Source organism: Sturnus vulgaris, chromosome 8 (assembly GCF_052056855.1).
Source record: "Sturnus vulgaris isolate bStuVul1 chromosome 8, bStuVul1.hap1, whole genome shotgun sequence".
In the NCBI taxonomy this organism is placed as follows: domain Eukaryota; kingdom Metazoa; phylum Chordata; class Aves; order Passeriformes; family Sturnidae; genus Sturnus; species Sturnus vulgaris.
Genome location: NC_142250.1, coordinates 11,857,780 through 11,879,273, shown reverse-complemented (window position 1 = coordinate 11,879,273; position 21,494 = coordinate 11,857,780). Strand labels below are relative to the sequence as shown.

The window sequence follows — 21,494 nt, the reverse complement described above, 5'->3', positions numbered from 1 at the left end:
CAGATTCTTTTACACTTTCTCACACTCTTTCATCTAAACAATGATTGTTTTGCATTCCTCTTTGGAGGAAGAGAGGATTGATGGACTGGTGATGGAACCAATGGAATCAAGAGGTCTTACCATCACTGTCCAATCCATGGTCATTGTTGGAATTCTTTAAATGGACATGTAATGTAAATAAAGAGGTCTTTTCCTGCTCGACTTCCTTGGAGTCAGTTGTGAGTCTCTCTCTCTCTCTGTGTTGTAATAGCAACAGTAGTCCTCTAAACTGAATCTTGCAAGGAGCTTAAGGCCTTCATCAGGTCCTAAATGCACTCAATTCTCACACCACTAAATCTCTCAGAAATTTGTCAAGACCAAAGGAGACCCTTGCTTAGGCAGGGTCTAAGGTTGGGGGAGGTTGCTGAATTTTTGGTTTGGTTATTTTTTGTTGTTGTTGTTGTTGTTGTTTTTAAAAAAAGGTGTCTTACTCAAATGAACAGACTTGAGTGCCACAGCTAAGGCTGCAGATAACAAGGCTGGTGTAGAATCTGTATGAATAAAGGTTACTGACCAGGAGCAAATTACCAAAGGCCAGGACTGTCTGCAGAGCAGGAGAGCAGAAGGTCACTCACCTCTAAGAGGGCACTGGCAGGAAAAGATCTCTGGGTCCTATTTGCAAACAGAAATGAGATAGAATATGGTTTAGTGGTGAACAAGGTAGGGTAGGTTAATGGTTGCACTTGATGATCTAAGAGTTCTTTTCTAACTTTAACAGTTCTATGCAATTCTTACATCTATCCCTGCAGTAACAGCCTTCTCTTGTTTTCCAGGGCAGTGGAAAATCTGGATTTTATTGCCTACAAATTTGAGCACTATGGAAAGGAATTTATTAAGAAACAAAAGATTAGCCCAGATGCCTACGTTCAAGTAGCACTTCAGCTGGCATTCTACAGGTAAGGTTAGTTCAATTCATGAGAACAAGGTACAAAAGGTAGTGGGGTTTTTTACAGAGGGTCCATTTTTTCCTCAACATTCAAACAAATGCCTCTTGCATGGAAATAAGTAATCTTGCCTAATGACTGTAGGGCAGACAAGATAGAAACTGATACCTGGTTCTGGGAGAGGGTACCCCTCTTCTATGCTCCCTTTCCCTCTTCTTGCTCTACCTTCCCATCCCTGTGTCCTACACATGCCATTCCCAGCCAGTACCCTCCTGACAGCTGTCCCTGTGCTTGGCATAGAGAAGGTGAGGGAATATGGCAGGGATGTCTGCAGCAGCCCAGGTCCCTGGGGCAGAAACGCCACTGCCTTGCCTCGTGGGTGGCCTGGGAGGAGCCACAGCAGTAAGCACACCTGCATCTCTGGCACCACAGGCTGAAAAGCATCCACTCCTGCACAGCATATCAGACTAGAGTTCCTACACAGAACAGTAACTACTGCTGCTCCCTTCTTCACAGGCATCCCAAGATTTCATAAGATTTCCCTAATTTACATGCTCTTACCAAAGTTAAAATCTCCTTTCTGCATTGCCAGAACTCCAGGGTAAAGATAGGTCGCATGGTTTCCTGCAGAACACCCTATTACATGAATAATTCTTTATTAATTCAAATTAAATCCCAGAGTGGTCTTTACCTGGTCAAGACCAGAGATGCTTCACACATTTCATGTACTCCTTTAACATCTGTTGATCATACTCTATTAAAAAACTTCAAAAATTACCTAACCCAAGATTTTCATCTGTATCCCAGCCATGATATAAATCCCATGTTTTCAATGAAAACCTTGAGGAACAGTTGTGTTCTGAGACCACCTGCTTCAACTGAAAGACACAGTCTGTCTCCTGAAGCAAGGAGTAGTATCTGTATACCTGGACCCAAATAAAACAACAGTCTTCATAATCTGTCCTAATTGCTATGAGGGTTTTCATCCCAGCTCACAAATAACACCCTACTCCCCTTTTATTCATTCTTTTCATTCACGCACTCAGTGCATTTTCTTTTGCTTTAAATAAAACATATTTCAAGCCCATAAGTAAATGATTAATTACACAATTATTTTAAGATGCAGTACAAATAAAACATTCTTTGAGATCTTTCAGTAAATTTTTGTTTTACTAGACTTATTTTCACACAAGTCATTTTTTACTGGCAATGCATAACTAAAACATATACAGCTGTATGCAGCTCTTCATATTAGAAAGGAGTGAGCATCCATCTTTTTAAAATTTCTTACAGAACTCTATCAACATTAAGACGAATACTGTCCAAGAAATAAAAGCGTGGCTGTAACACTAAAATGTACCAAGCCTGTATTTCTCTTAGTCCTTATGACTCTCTGAAAATAATGATTCTTTGATTTTCTTCCTTTTCCCTCTCAGGTGCCACAGGAGGCTTGTCCCAACCTACGAAAGCGCTTCCCTGCGCCGATTTGACGAGGGCCGTGTTGACAATATTAGGTCTGCCACCTCCGAAGCACTTGCTTTTGTCAAAGCAATGGCAGGTGACAAGACAGATGTGTCGGTATGTTGGGCTGGCTCCCTCTGTCTTCTTTGCCAAAACACTACGTAAATAATGCACTCCTGGTCCCAAGCCTCTCACTTTTTAACTCTTAACTGAGAACATAAAGGCATAGGGCAGGGTAGCAAGCATTACAGGATTTTGCTTTTTGTACAGGCCAACCGTTAAGCTAAATATAAATATTCCCTTATTTTTATTTAAGCATCCAAAAGATTCAAAGGTGCCTAAATGTGACATTATAAGAAACACAATATCAAATTTTAGATTTAGTACTGTCTTACAAATATTCTGTCATCAGGCCCAAATTCAGCTCCCTGGAGAGATCCAGGCTGAACATGCAAAGTTCAGGATCATTAAACTGCCACACCAGGGGAACTGCCTGGCAGGTCTCCTGCAGTGGTTAGTTCTGCTGCAGCCTGCAATATGTGATGTAATACCCATGCTTTCATTTCTGGATATGTGGATATGTTCTGGCTGATCTTTTTTGTTTTAAATGGATGTTTCTATGAAATAGACTAAGCCTTATAGTATCCTCAAGGGAGCTGAACCTTAATGATGAAAAGCTTCATCAAGCTAATCAAACAACTCTCCAAACTACCCTGATAATATACTGCATAAAGAAAAACTAAAATTGCCTTTCTTTGAGACACTACCATCTGTTTGCCAGAAGCATGAGCACTGTACAAAGTAGATGGGGAGGCAAAGAGGTAGAGCTGAGAGCAGAGCTTCACACACAGCCCTGTGCACTGTCCTGCCCACCATCCCTGGAGAGCCTCCCTCAATGTCTCTGTGCCACTTCCACCCACTGCACTGCACCGTGCTACAGGGAATTTCCAGGTGGCTGTTTAGATGCAAAATGCTGCCACAAAACAGTTTATTTTTCACAGTAAGCCCATTCCAGTGGCAACAGCCCACATGGCTGTTCTTTAGAATTTAGCGTAACATTGCTAGAAGCATTGCTGGGCAGTAGATCAGGGGTAAATTAATGAAATATTATAAATCAAGACCTAACATCCGAGAGGATTATGAAAATTTGCCCAGATAAGTCCTCTCTTCATCCACTGCTTCTTCAATTTCCTTAAGGTTATCATGCCCAGAACTTAGTTCTGATGAACAAAGCTCAAATAAGTCCCATGGTAAAAAACTCAAAAATCCCGCAGTAACTCCCTCTGCTGGGTGGGTAATTCACGGCAGATTATGACCATACTGTTGCACATAATAGTGACTGCCACACACTAGGGAAGAAGAGGCTGTTTTTATTTGATCTCAGTGTCCTGTCTGACAGGATGGCTCTCAGTCACATTTCATTTGAAGTTCTGTTTTCTCTGCACTTTCCTGTCCATGCCAGGGCGCTCAGCAAAGTCCCAGCCCATGCTGTGGCACACTGACTGTCCCTCCCTCCCTCCCTCCCTTCCTCCCTTCCTCCCTTCCTCCCTTCCTCCCTTCCTCCCTTCCTCCCTTCCTTCCTTCCTTCCTTCCTTCCTTCCTTCCTTCCTTCCTTCCTTCCTTCCTTCCTTCCTTCCTTCCTTCCTTCCTTCCTTCCTTCCTTCCTTCCTTCCTTCCTTCCTTCCTTCCTTCCTTCCTTCCTTCCTTCCTTCCTTCCTTCCTTCCTTCCTTCCTTCCTTCCCTCCCTGACTCCTGCAGCTCTCCCAGAGTTTCAGCATTTCCCACCTTTTTCCCAGATCTGAGATCGTGCTCCCCTTTCACAGCTCCCTGAACTGTCCTGTTTCACACGAGCCAGCTGAAGAATGCCATGTGTGCCTGGATGGAGCTCAGTCTCAGCCCGTGTATCTTTCTCCTGCATGCCTTGGCCATACAGAATAGGGGGGATAATGGTTTCATTTCCCCTGGAGAACCTGTAATCATAATGCAGACCAACCCACTGGTAGTTTTTCTGGCCTCTTCTCCACCAAGAGATAAGAAGGACATTTATACTGGTCTGTGATTGTTTTTTCCAACAGACATTAATAAATCTTTGTTTTGATGTGAACATCTTCATCTTTCCATGCAGAACTACATATATATATTAATATCACAGAAACATTAGAAAATTAATTTAATACAACCCTATTCCAAGGTGATTTCTTTAGACCTATGCACTGCTCTGAATGTGAAGGGGTTAATTCTTTTTTCTGGACAAAGAGATGCACCCTTTGGTGTAAGTAGCCTTGAACTCCAAAAAATATTATTTGTTAATAGTCATTAATTCAAATCCAATTTTTAAAAAAGTTTTTCTTCTCATACAAATAAAAATTATCCTCAAACGATAGCTTGAACAGTCACCAAAGATTGATTGAGTCAGATTGATTCTTCAGCAGGAGAAATATCTCATGCATTTGACACTTGCTGTAAAAGCAGCAGCTACTGACACTAGAGATTGCTTGAATAGCTGTAAATTAATCAGATTTAAAGACTGCATTTGGTAATTTAATCTGTACGAGGGAACTAAAGCCTAGCCCTAGCCTTGTGAAAAAATATCAGACTTTGTATTTTGAAGGTCCCTGATGGTGACCTTGACTTGCTTCTAAAATGAATTCTTTGTTCAAAAGATCATTCATCGTCCATAGGAAGTGAAGGTCTCCTGTTTATCTGGAGACCCAGATAATCTGGCTGTTTCAGGGTCTCCCAAAGTTGCAGTGTTGGACTTGATGTACAGCAAGGCAGCACTTCTTAAGATCCTTCCCTTAATATAAAAGGCTGCCATTTGACAGGAGTGAAAATTTACTAACTTGTTATCTGAAATGTGAGGCATCTGTAGAGCAGCCTTGGAAAATTCTAGATGCTCTTTCATACATGGGAATAATTTTTTGACTGGCTAGTAAAATATCAGTAATGGCTTTCATTAATATCACTGTCACTGTCCAGATAAACCATTCTGGAGAAGGTACACTGCCTGTCTGTTTTGAAAATACTGAATTGCACCAGGCAATTATTTTCCCTACTTCAAAACGTAGTGATTCTATTGGTAATAATCTACACCCCCAAAATCCATGCAAGGAATACATAAAAGGACCTGCAGGACTTTTCTTGACTTCAAACAAACCACCACCAAGAACCCCGTTCACCCCTTGCAGGACCAGGTGCTGGTGCTGATCAGGACATTGATCCCTGTGGCTTTCCATGTATCCAGGTACTTACACCTGAGCCAAGACAAAGGACGTTTGAGGTGCTTGTTATTTGGCTCCTGGTTAGTTGATGAAAGATGCTATTTCTTTGAGAGTTGATTCAATTAAACATATATTCTGATTACCCCAACAGGATTCTGAGAAGATACAGAAATTTAAGGATGCAATTGCAGCTCAGACTAATTACTCTGTTCTGGTGAGTAAAACACTGCCTGTCTGAATAAGAACTACTCATCTTTTTCAAGAAAAGTATGAAGACACATTAGCTATTTAAACACTAGAAAAATTTAGGCATCTCCAAACAGGAAAGTATCTGCTATGTCACATTTAGGAACATTTCTAATAACCCAAATAGCCTCAACTTAAAAAAAAACCAAAACTAAGCCTAAAAGTAACCATCTATACATTTTCTTATATTTCTCTTCACTAGAGGATAAAGGTCCCTATCTGGAACCTGATCTTCAGATGGACTGGTATGCTGGAACATGTAATCTGGCATTCCAAATTGCAAATTTCCAGTAAAGGTCATTAACAATGAGGGAGTGATTATAGTAAGTTTTCTTTTAAAGACCTGAAGGCAGTGTCTAATAAAAGAGAGAGATGCCTTCCAGTGAAGAAATCAGTTTAATATCAAATACAACTCATTTTCTCTTGATTAAAAATGAGACAATTCAGTCTGGGTAATGCTTTACGTCCCACTGTGCCAAGACAAAGCACAGGCTTGTTCTATAAACAACTTAGTCATACCACTCATGAAATTAATAAATGTTAATAACGAGCTACAATAAGTGAATTTTCTACCTATGGTTTTGCCTCAGACCATTGCATATAAACCCATATTGTTGATTACTCTTTGGATATTCATAATATTCAAGAAATCATTCATCTTCAGAGGTGGTTTTAAAGGAATATTCTGAGCACTGAAGAGGCAAAGTGTTGCTTTCAGGCAGGACTGTAAAACAAAAGAAGCAGAGAAGAAAAACAATTCTGTGTTTCAAGCCTTGTGCTGAGAACCACTTTTTAGAAGCTCAGACTTCACATGTTCTGTAAAGTCAAGTCTTTCTTACTTCAGGGCAACTGCCTCACCTGAACCATCTCAGGGTAACTTCACAATGAACACAACACACTGCAGGTCTGCTGGATCACCACCAGTGGAATTTCTGTGCAACAGCCCTCAGGAAAAAAAAAAAAAGAGAGAGAGAGAAAGAAAAATGACCATTAATTCTCCCCTCTAAGTTATTTATTCAGCCTCCAGTGTAGCTCATGGGAAAATATTAAAACTGCCGTTGGAAAAATAATTTATCTTTAAATTTGAAAAGCTCTTCAGGTATTTCTACTTACCAAGCTACCCCTCCTTTCTCAGAATAGCAGAATGTAATCATTGGAGCTTTAAACTCTGGGTAAGACTTAGATGGTCTGACTAAATTCTGCATAACAGACTGAAATGTAATAGCTCCCAAGGAAAACAACAACAAAAACTACTTCATAAAACAAAAGCAATTTAATGATTTTATTTCCCCTTGTTAAGGCTTACTAGTAGCATTGCTATCTTAAAAGTGGAGCTCTAAAATTCAATTTAGCCCAGTTTTTTCCTATGCGTTGACTCACAGTTTATTTCGTTAGCCTGTCTCGGCCTCTCTTCAGACATGACATTGATCTATGTTGCAAAAATGTCATTGCTAACAGCCTTATAAATCTTGTGTGATAGCAAAATATTTCCTTTGATTATCAAGTCAGTTTCCCCATATGGGAAAAAGAACATAAACACAGCGCTGATGTATGCTACCTTTTTGCAAGCATCCTTCCTCTGTCTGGGCTGATGAACAAATAGCTCCTTTACCAATGGGTGCCTCGTTCTTAATAAGCCAAACCAGGAATGCACTCCCAACCCCCTGCTTCAGGCACTTATCAGTGGTTAAAATTATTCTCCTCATAAGAGAAGAAGTAAACTTGTGCTTTTCTTTTGCTATTTTTTTAATCCTTAAGAGGAAAACCAAGCTCATGCTCTTTTTTCAATCCTGCCTTCTCTCAGGCTGTTTGTTCCCCCTGTTGCAAGGGTCCTGTGCCACAGGGATGTCAGCTCTGCTCTCAGGGCAGTACAGTGTCCCTAGTTCAGCATTCCCTTCCTACATGACTTCAGCCTGGGCCACGGAAGAGCTACAGGTCAGTCCACAAAATCAGTACTTTCACCAGCAAGAACAAACCTGGACTGAAGGATTTTGAACACAATTTATCTGAGGCAATTCCTGCCTGGTTGGACCAGTTTTGGTTTGGTTTCCTAAAGAAACAAAACTCTGTAACTATCCTGTCTGCCAAGCCGCCAGTGCTGACTTTTGATCCCATTAGCCATCTTCAATCACATTTACTAGTAGGGCAAAGCTCTTAAAGCTAATAATTGCCTTAAGTCTAGAGCAGCTGGTATCTGGACAGAGCATAGACATCAGCATAGGCAGCTGATGGCAGGGACTTGCTGCAGGCTCAGCTGCAGCTCCTGTGAGCTGCCACTGCTGCTTCAGTATCCCTAACCCTGTTTTCTCAAGCAGTGGGGTTTGCTCATTGATCTGTGATAGATCACTGGCAAACCTATCTGTTATTCTGTTCAGCCTGTTGCAGACACCTACCAGATCCTTGAATCTGAATTCTATGGAATGACATATGCTTTAACTGCCAGAGGGAGATGCAGGCAGCATCTCATTGCATTGCAGATGCAATGGAAGACTTGTTCCAGTTTGGAGGTGTTTTGGAGTCTCCCACCTTGAAACATAATCCAAATGATGCACAGAAAATTACAAAACGTATTTAGAAATTTCTGCTGTCCCATATGCTCCCTTCAGCATCTTTAGAAGCCCAGCCCATGATATTCAGCTCTGAGAGACAATGAACATACAGACATCAGCACATAGTACACCTCAAGACTGTCTCCTTCCTAATCTGTAAATCTTCAGAGCACCATATGAATTTCGAGTTACTGATCTTCAGCAAAGTACATACTCAGAGTAATATCTGAACATTACAGGCTTTACATCACTCAAACCAAGTTCATCAGCTCTGACCAGAGCACTAGGCAGTAATAGTCAAAATGCCTCCAAACTCAGTCAAATGCTGTTGTCTTATCACATCTTATCACAGGCTGTTACTGGAATGGCAATAGACAATCACCTGCTAGGGCTCAGAGAGGTGGCACGGGAACACTTCAAGGAGCTGCCAGAGATATTTACAGATGAGACTTATCTGACAAGCAATCGATTCATCCTCTCAACCAGCCAGGTGAGTTTCTCCTGTTCACTGGTCTTACCAAGCAAAGGGTAATTCATTTGTGTTCTGCCAGACCTTGGAGCTCACAGTGAGAACAGTGTAAAAGAGGCAAGCAAACAAAAGCAGTATCATTAAGAAGTCTGCAAATTGCTCCACATTTTCAATCCTGTTTTGGTTCATCAGCCCAGTAAATACTGACTGCAGTTATCAATTCATAGGCAACATTTCAAAGTCCTTCGCAGAAATTCTGGAAATGCACACAAACTCAGCAAAGTTCCCATGAGGGCTCAGTTTCCTCTGTTTCCAAACTGCATATACTCCCATTCCCCTCTTCTCCTCCTTCCCCTGAGATGACAGCTCTCATGTCCAATGACAGTACAGCCACAAGCCAGAAGGGCTGCAACTCTGAGAAACAAAAAGCCAAGAGCCACGAGGAAATTTTACTCTTTAAAGTTGCTATGTTTAAGATCTTTGAGAGCCTTCTGTTATTTGCTTTAAGACAGCAACCCATGCAGACATACAACTTAGACTTACAGACATTTTGGACAGGTACAGACATTTACAGATTTACAGCTATTTGCATATACAAAGGTACTCTGAGTCGATACTTCCTATATTTAATGTTCTAAATGAAGAAGCATCTTTATGGCATACAGCCTAAGAATTAAATGTTTCACTGCATGTAGTAGCAGTCCTAATGAAAAAAGAAATCTATGTAGGAATTCATTAACTGAAACACTAACCCCACTGCAACAGATTGGGACTATGCAACAAAAGAGACTTACAATATCATGCCACAGCATAAAACCTTAATAAGTAATTTGATCTTGTCATAATGTTTGTAGGCTTTCAGACATGAGTGAATGTAACCAACGTGCTACTACATAAATTCTCCAAGAAACTATCCATGAGCAAAGAGTGCTTCTGAATAGCTTTATGGCCTTCGGCTGTTGCAGAGCAAATTCATCTGACAATTCTATGGCTCTATTAGCAGGACTAATGGCCTGTTCTACACCATTAAAAAGGCAAATGTCGTTTGAGAAGGCCCATGTACACAAAGTCTGAAACATATAGATTTCTAACACCTTTTATTTTCTGCAGAAGAAAGTGTTTCACTGCCATATTATGCCATTATTAAACTGGGGTGTAATAGAATGCCTAGTTGCACTGAAGTATTTTTATATGGCATCACAATTATAAACTATCATTAGAAATGGACAATGCTAATTTCTCTAATTCAATGCAGTCTTCACATTATAAATTCAACATAACGTTAAGAAATTAAAAACCTTAGAAGTTTTATGTATCCATTTTATGTACAAGGATTACATAAAATTCCTATCTATCAATAAGAAATCTTGCAGCTTTCAAATATCTATATAAATTGAGAAAAAAAATCCATTATAGCCACCTCAAATTATACCAGTTTTTAAACTATAGCTAACAAACAGAGCAACCAAATTCTATACTGAGATCAGCTTTTGCCTTCCAAGGTAAATCATCTCCAGGTCTGGACTTCTGAAGACAGTGATACTCCACAAGGCTGGATTCACACCACAGTACCAGCATTTGTAGCATTTTTTTCTCTTTTTCCTAATTCATAAGCAGATGATTTTAGGTGCCCTGATTAATCAGAGATCACTCCTTCCCTTCTCCCTGCAACCAGGTTCCTACTACTATGGAAATGTTCTGCTGCTATGGGCCTGTGGTGCCCAATGGATATGGGGCATGTTACAACCCTCAGCCAGAGCATATATTGTTCTGCATCTCAAGCTTTAAAGAATGTGAGGAAACCTCCTCAGGCATGCTTGCAAAAGCTGTGGAAGAAAGTCTCCTAGCAATGAGAGATCTGTGCCACAAATGCAGTTCTACTACAGCAAAGCCACCTGCTAAGCAAGGTGCAGCCCCACAGCTGCAGTGACCGCTGGCGCTCAGAGGCTGTGGAATTATTCTCCTGAATCCACCCTATGGAGCAACATGGCATAGCTGTGCAAAGATAGTGCTAGCAACATCATAGTGTAGAACCAAAGTGGCATTTGTTTCTCATTGTTGCCAACATTTACAACTCTGTGTATTAAATCTACCATTTCTTGCTTACAAGTCAGCAAAAAAGACTTGGTCTCACTGGCTGAAATGAAGGAGGAAGTCATAGAAGTATGTGTTGTACTACTATTTCTGACCATAATTATCTTGTGCCATTTTATCACCTAAAAAATTGAGTAAGTTTGTATATGACATAAATTAAATACTAAGGCACACCAATTAATTAATATCCCCTGCAAGTAGTTCTAAAATATTCACATCTATCACTACAAGACTTGCATGTAAAGAAAAAAAGAAATTTCCCCTATTGGGAATTTTGAGAGTGACACTGTAAATAATAGGCTGATGCCATTATATCTTGAACTTTTGCATGAATATTATTTAATATCACCATTGTATTTACTATATAAGAAAATTGATTATTTTTAGAAGAGTGACCCCTGTGCATTTCCACAGAGTTTAGGAACATGAGTGTTTGCATGTTTCCCCCAATTTGAAAATGCTGCAGAAATAATTTAGCTTTTATTCTGGTTTGCACTGGTCTCAAGCACAGTCCTGTTCTGAAAGCAGCATATTGGAAACATGATCCATCACAGAGAACTGGGAGAATTTTGTCCCTAAGGAATTGACTTAATTATTTCTTTCTATCAGTGAGCAAAATCCAGCCTGACAGAGTGGCAAAGCACAAAATATAAGTACTTTTCAATCCTACTTAAGACCTTTTCTGTTTGCATTGGCATTAATTTAGTCACTGTGACTGGCAGGAGAGTGAATGCAACCACACAAAATCAAAGAGCAATAACTAGAATGAAGAGGTAAATTTGCAATATAAGGAAGTTCTCAAGCTAGAGTTATAAATACCAGTACTGGTACTCATATCAGCTTTGCATCATCCCGCTTGGAGGGATTTATATTTTATATTTTTTAATAGCAGATATAGGGTATCATGTTCTGCAATATACAGTAAATTCAACCAGGAAAGTGGTAATATATAGTGTTTGGTAATTCCCATTTTATGTGAGTGTTATCCTGAGGTTTTTCTCATTACCTCTTTCATTCCCTATAAATCCTACCAGAGACCAATATTTCCAGTTACTTTCAGTGAGGTGAAATATGCTGCCTTACTTAGAGGTGTTCAGTATCATTGTTAGAACACAACTTACTCACTGACTGAAGATCCTTAATTCCAAACTCCAGTGCACATCCCGTGCTGCCCAAGCTGGAACAGACCCTGAGGCCTGGCCAGGGGTTGCTTCCTTGCCTGTGGAGAGATGAAGATGTTCTCTCCTCCTTTTTGGACTGAACAATCATGCAGTGAAGCACTCTGAAGCCTAAAAGCAGAATAGATTTATTGCAATAACCTAGAGATGCAGATATGTCCGTGTTTAAGAACTCTATATACAAATTCAGGAGATTCTCTATGTCCATGATTATTTTACTGCCTCTTTGGAGTGCCATACATGCAGTTAAGCAGTCTGCTGGATAAAGGGTATCCACAACCCCCTATATGAAAGCACAGTGGGCCTGATAATCAATTAGAGCAAGAACCTATGTTGAAGTAAATCAACTATGATGATTTGCAGACATTAAGAGCTGGGCTCATTTTTTTTTAAGTTATTATATTTCACTGAAAAATATGTATGTTTTATTACTCCGTGAGCTGTGGTTAAAATCAAATATGAAATCTGGTTCTAGATTACATAAATAATATTATAGCATAAAAGCAGCCCCAAGGCTATCATAGAATGGTTTAGGTTGGAAGGGATCTTAAAGATCATCTTGTTCCCACTTCCCTGCAATTGGCAGGGACACCTTCCACTAGACCAGGTTGCTCCAAGCCCCATCCAACCTGGCCTTGAAAAGTTCCAGGATGCATCCATAACTTCTAGGAGAATCCATAACTTTTCTGGGAAACCTGTTCCAGTGCCTCACTGCTCTCACAGTAAAGAACTTCTTCCTAACATCTAATGTAATTTAGAAGTTAAGATGTAAAAATATATAAGCAAAACCCAAGAAAACTGTTAGTCAGACCAAAAGCTTGCTTAAAGAATACACAGTTCAAAATAAAAATTTAAATTGTTCCTATACTATAGTTATGAAAATTACTTCAAAACATTCCCAGTAACTTTGCTTTGTCTCATTTCACTACAAAAGCATTCTGCATTTCTAACATAAATGTAGCACTACATATTTTTTGTAAAATTTATATTGGAAATTGTAGTCATATTTTAAGTGTATAAAAAGATTGTGAATAGTTATTTGATAACTTGTTAGCTTTCTTCTAATTAAATATATACTTTTATTTTGTAATCCTAGCTACATAAGTACCAATAGTTATTTGCAAATAGTACCTATTTCTCATTTTACTTTTTTGTCTGGAATCTTAACAGTAGCACAGACACTGTGCTCAACATAGTCACTGAGAACTCAGGATACATCTACACCCACACCTGATATTTTATACCAATTTATCATTAAGAGTCCCTTAGTTGTCTACAGCTGCTGTAATAGGTGTTTTGCATTCTCCAGCTGTGGAAAATGCTACTGGTGGTGGAAAATACTGACACTGTATTTTTACTTGAGGACCAGTGACCACCCATACCTCCCATTTATTTAGCTGACCATTCTGTACTTGTATCTTACTGCTCTGGGTTTAGTGCTCAGCCTGAATATCTGAAAGGAGCAGCTTTGATGAGCTCAGTCCCTGCAGAGGAAGCCTTTTGTGTACTTGGTTTACCTTTGCCATTACCTGGGCTAAAAGCACTCTCTGCAAGGTACCTGATTTTGTGCAGGAAGCTTCAGGCTCAGTTCAGGTCTGTTTAAATTGGAGGGTTCTAGTTAAATTACAGAAGGATAAAAATTCAGGCATTACAAACTTCTCTGACAGCAGGAGCTTCGCAAGGGACTGTACTGCTTCCCAGTTAACACAATTCCCTACACCTATGTGCTGTGATCCCATGCTGTATCTATCAAGGATTTCAGGAAACAGGTTCTCTTAAGTTCTTATTTAAAATTATTTGTGTTATGCAGATGAAGTTCCTTTATGAAATTTAAAAATACACACTTTTATGCACTTATGGAAACCAAACATGAAGCTTTAAAAATGTTTCTAACCAGAATACTGTGGAATAGATTGTTCAGTATAAAAAGAGAGAAAATTTTGATTGACAAACTAAGTGTAATTATATAAATGTAACAAGTGGCTATGATTTAATGAGCCCTCTTGATGGGACCCGGGGCACACAACCCCCTGCAAGAGAACTTTCAGAAGGTAATTGTTCCGCTCTCCCCGTGGGTGTACACCAATGTACACGCAGTGCTGGGGTGCAGGAATTAAAAAGCAAAATTTTAAATAAAATTCCATGTTCACAGTGATCAAAAGTAAAAGACGTTCGACTTCCAAACAGGAGTGTTTCAAGGGTATAAGAGCCCGACCTCGCTCCTTTGACAGGAGTGCTGCCAGAGCCCCTGTGCCACGGGGGACAGCAGGACACGGCTGTGACAACACAGCGTGAGTTGCAGAAGACAGAGAAATATTTTAGTGATACTTTTATTTTTATAAAAAGGTATATATTTATGACAAATGTAAATGTGTATTTATAGCACATGCTGTTCCTGTTATGTTTTGTCTCTATTGAAATATACTTATCTGTCTATATCGAAATGTACGCCGATAACGCGCATTCACGGGCGGAGCTCCGCGCCGCAAATAAAAGCCACCAGAGGAAAGACCTTGTCGCTTTTTTGTGCCGGACAGCCCCGGCCACTCGAGCCCAGCTGGCCCCGCCGCTCCGAGCCGCAAGGAGGGAGCGGGAGCCGGGACTGCACAGCCCGCGGCTCCCGTGGGTGTGCGGCCGGACCCCTCTCTGCCCGGTCCGGTCCGGTCCGGAGGGAAGGAAGGAGGCGCGGGCGGTTCGCGGGTCTGGGCCCGCCGGGTTGCTGCTGTAGGATGGTGCAGTATCACGGGTGGAAGGGACTCGCAGGGATCACCGACTGCTGGCCCTGCACAGGCCGGCCCCGGCGCTCCCAGCGTGTGCCTTACAGCGTTGTCCAAAGGCTTCTTCAGCTCTGCCGGGCTGGTGCTGTGAGCACCGCTCTGGGGAGACTGCTCCAGTGCCCAGGAGCCCTGTGGGTGAAGAACCTTTTCCTGATCCCCAGCCTAAATCTCCCCTGAGGCAGCTGCAGGCCGTTCCCTCGGGTGGGTCCCTGCTCAGATTCCCTGTGGCCGGGCCGTGCCGGAGGCTCTCGGTGTCGCAATGCTGCAAAGGGAGCTCCAGCAGCTGTGCCACGTGTGAGACACAGGAAAGGGCTGCTCCTCAAACACGCCTCAGAAAGCACAAACACCTCCATCTTTTGTGTTTACTAAAATAAGCTTGGATTACAGTGTGTATATCATTTCCAGTGACGCCTCGTTAAAACACAGACTGAAATAAACGCATAAAACAATGATGAAAACATTTAAACCCAAATGTAGTTTGAAAGTGAAGTACTTGGGAGTAGAGTTACATTTGCTGCTCAGAGCCCAGCTATTATTCCCAGCACCCAAGACAAGGCAGGCAGCAGGCGCCCCCAGGGTGGGACAGCTGTGCGGAGTTTCGGAGCAGAGCTGCTCCGACCCCCCTATCCACAGGTAAGCACCGATCCAGCTGTGCTGCTCGGGGCACTGCTGCAGGGCTGGAAATGGCTCCACGGCAGCGCTGGCACAAGAGCAGAGCCTCGGGGCTTTACAGAGCGTGCAGGTGCTGCAGAAATTCACTATGCGTACCTAAAGTTGCAGTGATGTATTCCCCACAGAGAAGGGTTGTAGCTTTTCTTTCCTCATTTATCTCATCAAGGACTGGTGCACTCTATTTCCTGTTTATGAGGGAATGAAAAACACTTTTCCTCTGCTCCAATGCTCTTCAGCTATAATAATAACTATTTATGCCTAGCAAAATTAATCTAAGGTTGCAGGACAAATCAAATTGTATGCATGTGATCACAAGTATTCAAATAAGTAAAATTTAGTGAATTTAAAGGCTTTAGATAACATAGAGATACCCCAAAAAATAAAAGGAAAAAACTCAGTATCAGACAAATTCCTATTTGCTTGACACTGGAAATTTACGAAGAGCATGAGTCAATGCAGTGAGAGGGCTGTTGGCAACTCACTCCAGTTTTTTCACTGGTAGATCATTGCAATGTACCTGTCACGGCCCTAACCTGGGGAAACTAATCAGGTGGACTTTTTAATTCAGAGCCCACAGTATAGAGGTGTCATCTCTCTCTCCCATTTTATAAGTGTGAGTTAATTGTCTGAGATTACCAACAAAGCTTCCTAGAAAGCAGTGAGAGCTGCCTGATGAGAATGGCAAAACAGCAGCAGAAGCTGAAAGCATGCTACTTTATGAAACAGGCTTTCCTCAGCCACTTCTACTTTTTCAGTAAGCTGAATTAAAATACTGCAAACAGCTCTCACAGGTGGACACAGTTAGATTAAATGTTTGAGAAATGGTGACCCTTTCAGGTGGACAGCTACAGTGGAACTAGGACAGAGAAAGTACCTCCACCTGCCAGAATAACTGAGGTGTCAGTACAGCCTTAACACAGCTGATAGTAACCTGGAAAAGTAAGACCCTGAATGTTTGACTAAACAGGAATCTTCTTCTGCCTATTTTCAATAGAAAGTGATGAATTAAAATAAATTTAAATCTGGGGAGTGCTCAGGCAAGTACTTGGCATTTCCGTGCTGCTGGAACTGCATTATCAACCAGTTTTCTTGTTTCCCCAATTCTGATTAATTTAACATTATACAATGTACTATAATAAACCTGAAAAGCACCTAATTAATCTAAAAAATATGTGGATCAAGAGACTTTTTTTTCCATTCTGATTTGATTCTCAGCTTCACAAAAATCTCAAGTCTTTAATGTCCTGAGAAATTACTCTTTCAGTAGAAGAAAGATGAATTATGCCTCAATGAACAATTGGGTTATCAAGGTTGTTCACTTAGTGTTCCAGCTGTTCTATAGCACCATCTTAATGCTTATTGGAGAATTATTTTGCATCCAGTCTTACTATGTGGTATTTACAAATAAATGCATTGTGTTTCTTACAGCTGCTCTGCCAGTTAATAGCAAATACAAGTACAAAATTAATTTCTTGCCTTTTACCCCTAGATCTAGAAATATCAGAGGATAGATGCTTCATTCAAAGGAGATCCATTAATGTAATAATAGTGAAAATGGAGATTAAAGCTGATAGGCTTTGTGGGGAGTTTTGTACAGCACTTAACTACATTAACACTGGGTTTTTCTCCTCCTCTTAAGTGCTAAAACTTAGATATACTCAAAATTCACTGAGAACCAAGCAAATGCAGTCCTGGCCACTGCTTCTTTGCTCTTTTCCAGCTGGCCTGAAGGGAGATGGACCTCACCTTATTCTGGAAGTGGTAACAGAGTGGAATGCTGTAGACCTGGTGGTCAACAGGGAGATTGTATTTCATTGCAATATCTCTGACCTGGATTTTCTTAACTCTGAATTTTATTATTTGCAGTTTCTCCAAAAGCACTTGCTTTGAAATAAGCATTTTGAAATGAGTGCTTCCTAAGGCATAAACAGTCCAGGTTCTATCAACATTTACACTTTTAAGCTCTATATCCTTTCTATGCTTTATATTCAAGGCAGTGTGAAAGGCACAGTCAGGAACAGGGAATGGCTTGGGAGTTAAGGCCATGCTTGGGAGAGCACTGTCTGGGGCCATCCCATAGGCACCAGCACACAACCACAAGAAAACCTGCTAGATTTTGGTCCACAGAGGTATTAGGGCTTCCCTCTGCTTTCAAAATAGCAATTTTTATTTTTTGCTTGAGCTGAATCCATCTCAGATTACAGACCTGACCACAGCAGAGCCAAACTGGGTCCAAGTATTGTGAGGGAGAGCACAAAGAACTGTAGGTGTTGGGGTAAGAGGTAGAAATGTAAAAGGCAAATACATTTACTTGCATATATTCTATAAAAATTGTGGTTTTCTCCTTTAGGAGGTGATGGCAAGTTAGATCCACTTTGTGAAGAAGCCAGAAGGGTGCTGTTAAATGCTTAACAATTTACAGGCACACTTTCCCTTCAAGCTTGGGTTTCTGTCAAGCAGTTTACTTGCATCACAAAGATATTACCCATTGGTTCTCTACACTTCTAGGTCTCTTAATGAAGAGGATAATCTTGTTGCACCCCCACGTCAGTCAAATAAGAATAGAGCACTTTTTCCTGAACTAGTTGTATGTTACTACCCTGAATATTGCAAATTCGGGTAGAACTTACTTGTACGGCATTTTAATAATTTGAATTAAATTAAAAGAAGACTGAGATTCTGGATATCTTTCATTCTTTCAACTTTAAAAACTTCATATATCAAAGATGCTTTCAAAGTCATTCATAGCTGATAATACTTATTTTTACAGTTATACCAGTTTACAGTTCTGCTCTTCTCTTGACCACAAATATCTCAGAGAACATTTGTGCATTACTAGGGAGCACAAAAGTAGAGAGAAGGAAGTTGGCACAGCCATAGGACAGGATTAAAACTGACTGGGTGTTATCACAGCTGATATTCCATGTTCCCTGAAAGTAACTACAGTATGAAGCTCCTTTTTGCTCCTTATTTGTCAACATACATTCAACTTCGATTTTATTTTTAAAACGATTTCCACTTAGGTAAATTCAGCAGTTGGAGAATAATCATATGCCAGAATGCTGATACCCTGAGCAATATCCAGTTTGGCCCATAATTAGTTATGAAAGAAGGAGATGGTTAATCTTTGCACACTAACAGAGGGGGTTCAGCCAAGAAACACAAGGGTTTGCTGAGGCCCAGGAGCAGCAGGCAGCAAAGCTGCAGTTTCCAGCAGGGCTGCAGGACAGCAGGCTGCCCAGCACAAAACTACAACCCAAAGAAAACCTGTCACTCAGTGCCTTCTACCAGCTGACATCTGCAGGGAGATGGCAAGCCACATTTACAGTAACACTGATCCCACACAAAAGTGTGTCAAAATAACACTATCACTACGTCCAGATTCAGTCCCCTTCCCTAGAGGTGACAGAGGCATTAAACCAATATTCCTTAGTGAGAAGAACAAAGCAGGAATTGTATTGTCCCTTTAGAAGATTGAATCAGTTTTGCTTTCTACCCCTCTGATACAACAAGATCAGGAAGTGGGAACATTCAGACTGAGTTGGATTGAGAAGATCAGTACAACTGAGCTTGGCACAGCTGGCCAGGGGCACTTTTGCAGGAATCACTCACACAGACAGAAAACTGGGTTTTCAGCACCTGCCCTGGACAGAGGGAGTTCGTTCACACCTTGCTATCACCCTGACCCTCTCTGCCACTACTGAGCAGATTGTCCTGCCCATAAACCAGTTCCAGTGCAGCTCTCAGCAGAGGCAGGGCTGTCTCAAACACACCTACTGCATTCATCACTGCGACACCAACAAATGGCTTTCTGCTCTGGCAGCAAATTGTTTCTTGGCATCTTAGGTAAATGCAAATTAATTAGACTAAATTAGTTTAAATAATACTAGTTCTGAGCAGGATTTACTCCCAAAAATAGCAGAATAAACTCCCCAGATCTCTTGAGCATGGAAAGCTGTGAACATCACTGGAAACACTGCAAGGAAATGAGCTCGCTAGTGTGACTAGTCTTGGGATAGATGTTTTTGGTTTGTTATTTTGTTTGTTGGGTGGGTTAATTTTACTGTATTTGGTGCCATCTTTTACATCACTCTGGGGACATTTCTGACATAACTCCAAGTCAGAATAACAGCAGTTTTGTGGGGAGAGATTATGCCTAAATAAATCAACATGTTTAGGTGGAGTAAATTCAAACAGTCTTTGAGGAGCACAAAGCTGCAGGTTTGAAACAGCAAGCTTTTGAGACAAGCACGGGTTGAGGACAACTGCTCTGACTTTGCCTTAGAGTAATATGTTGACCAAATTGTGAGAGTGAGACAAAAAAATCAGCTGCACCTAAAAGAGATCTCATAGCTCCACACAGAGAACTCAGGCCTCGTGAGTGTGTTTTTGTTACAGAAGGAAGAAATAAACACAAATTTACAGTAGCCCTTTCAGTGTGGTACCTGCCCCCAAACACTCCCTGCAGTTAGTTGCCACAGCACTAGCAGGCAGCTGGATATTGAAAGGCACTACAGTGGCCACATGGACAAAGGCATGTAATTTTTTTATAATGAAACATTCACTTTTCCCCCCTCACTTTCCCCCTCATTTTTAAGGCGATTATCTGCCCTGTGGATAATCATGGCCATTCAAAACTGAATTTAGCCTCCAAAGTCTCTCTACAGTAACTTTGAGCCAGACTATTGTGATAAAGTCAAATCAGGAAGAAGAAAGCAGCCGCAGCAAATTATTCCAGTAGTAACACCAACTAAATTGCTGTGCAGCTTTTATGGTTTGACTAATTGTCTCATTAAGGCACATTTCTGATCACTGAAATGGATCTCAAGTATTATTAATCACTGAAAAAACGGTACCACTAAGAGCCTCTCTCCCTCCTATCCTTGGCACTCTTTGCAATGGAAAAGGCTCACACACTCCTGTTGATTGGAGCCCCACTGCTGCACAGTTGGCAATCAAACGGTACTAATGGCACAATAACCCAATATAACTAAAATAGTTATGCCTTTCACAGTAACAATCTCTTATAACGTGATTAAGCTCCATCATGTGCGTTTCCTTGTGTTTTGCAAATGGCTCAAAAAAATCTGACAATTTTTCCAGTAATTTCTTCAAAAGGAGAGGGATAATATATAAAAATTCCTTAGCTGTCAGGAAAAAAAATAGAAACATTTGATGAATTTAAAAAAATGAAAACAACTGCAGCAAGCATGGGCTGCATGGCAGTATGCTTGTGTGGCACCCAGTCCATTCCCCCTTGCAGAACACACCTCCAAAGACTGGCTTTGGCTCAGTTATTTGCAGGCACTTCAGTTTAGGAGCCTTAGTTTAAAGCTTAGTTTAGGAGCTGGCTTGCCCTGGGCTACCTCTGTAACTGGTGGAGAGAAACTCCACAACACAGCTCAGATCTCTGTGAAGTACAGACTACAGTCTGCATCTCTGGGCTCCCAATCTAGGTACTTCATTGGTGTTTGGTTTGAAACAATATTAGGAAAGATGAAGCTTCTTCTCATGTAAGGAGCAAACTAGCATTATCCAAGACACCACTGATGGGCTCTCTTCATTCTCAGCAAACAGGAGGACTTTGCCCTTGGCCATCACTCCCTGTGGCTGCACAAGCCATACACTGCAACAGGACAGTTCCCCTTACCAGGGGAGCCTGCAGGTGTTTGTGCCATGTATTATCAGATTAAAGACAGCAGGTACTTCATTTCCAAGCAGCTAATCTTCAGAAGCCCAATGCAAAAGTGGCACAGTTATTGCTGCAAGAGATACAGACTTTCTTGGTTACCAGTTTGATCAAGCAGAAAAAAGACCTGCAAAGGTTTGGGAGCTCTTCTGTGGAGATGGAAGTGGTGCATGGGAAGGAAATTACAATGGCAATCCTCAGTATAGGCTTATTTA

The 21,494-nt window shown here is 41.0% G+C and overlaps 1 protein-coding gene across 4 annotated transcripts in view; it reads left to right on the top strand.

The window, feature by feature from the left end:
* CHAT (choline O-acetyltransferase) overlaps positions 1-18,227 on the top strand; it is a 37,980-nt gene extending 19,753 nt beyond the window's left edge. The window contains exons 11-15 of one of the 4 annotated variants that reach the window (XM_088168846.1): positions 813-935; positions 2,360-2,501; positions 5,757-5,819; positions 8,753-8,890; positions 18,099-18,227. In XM_088168846.1, coding sequence (XP_088024972.1) covers positions 813-935; positions 2,360-2,501; positions 5,757-5,819; positions 8,753-8,890; positions 18,099-18,107 — 475 coding nt within the window. In that variant the 3' untranslated portion in view covers positions 18,108-18,227. The other 3 variants (XM_014877956.2, XM_088168844.1, XM_088168845.1) reach the window with 3 other exon arrangements.
* The last annotated feature ends 3,267 nt before the right edge of the window (positions 18,228-21,494 follow it).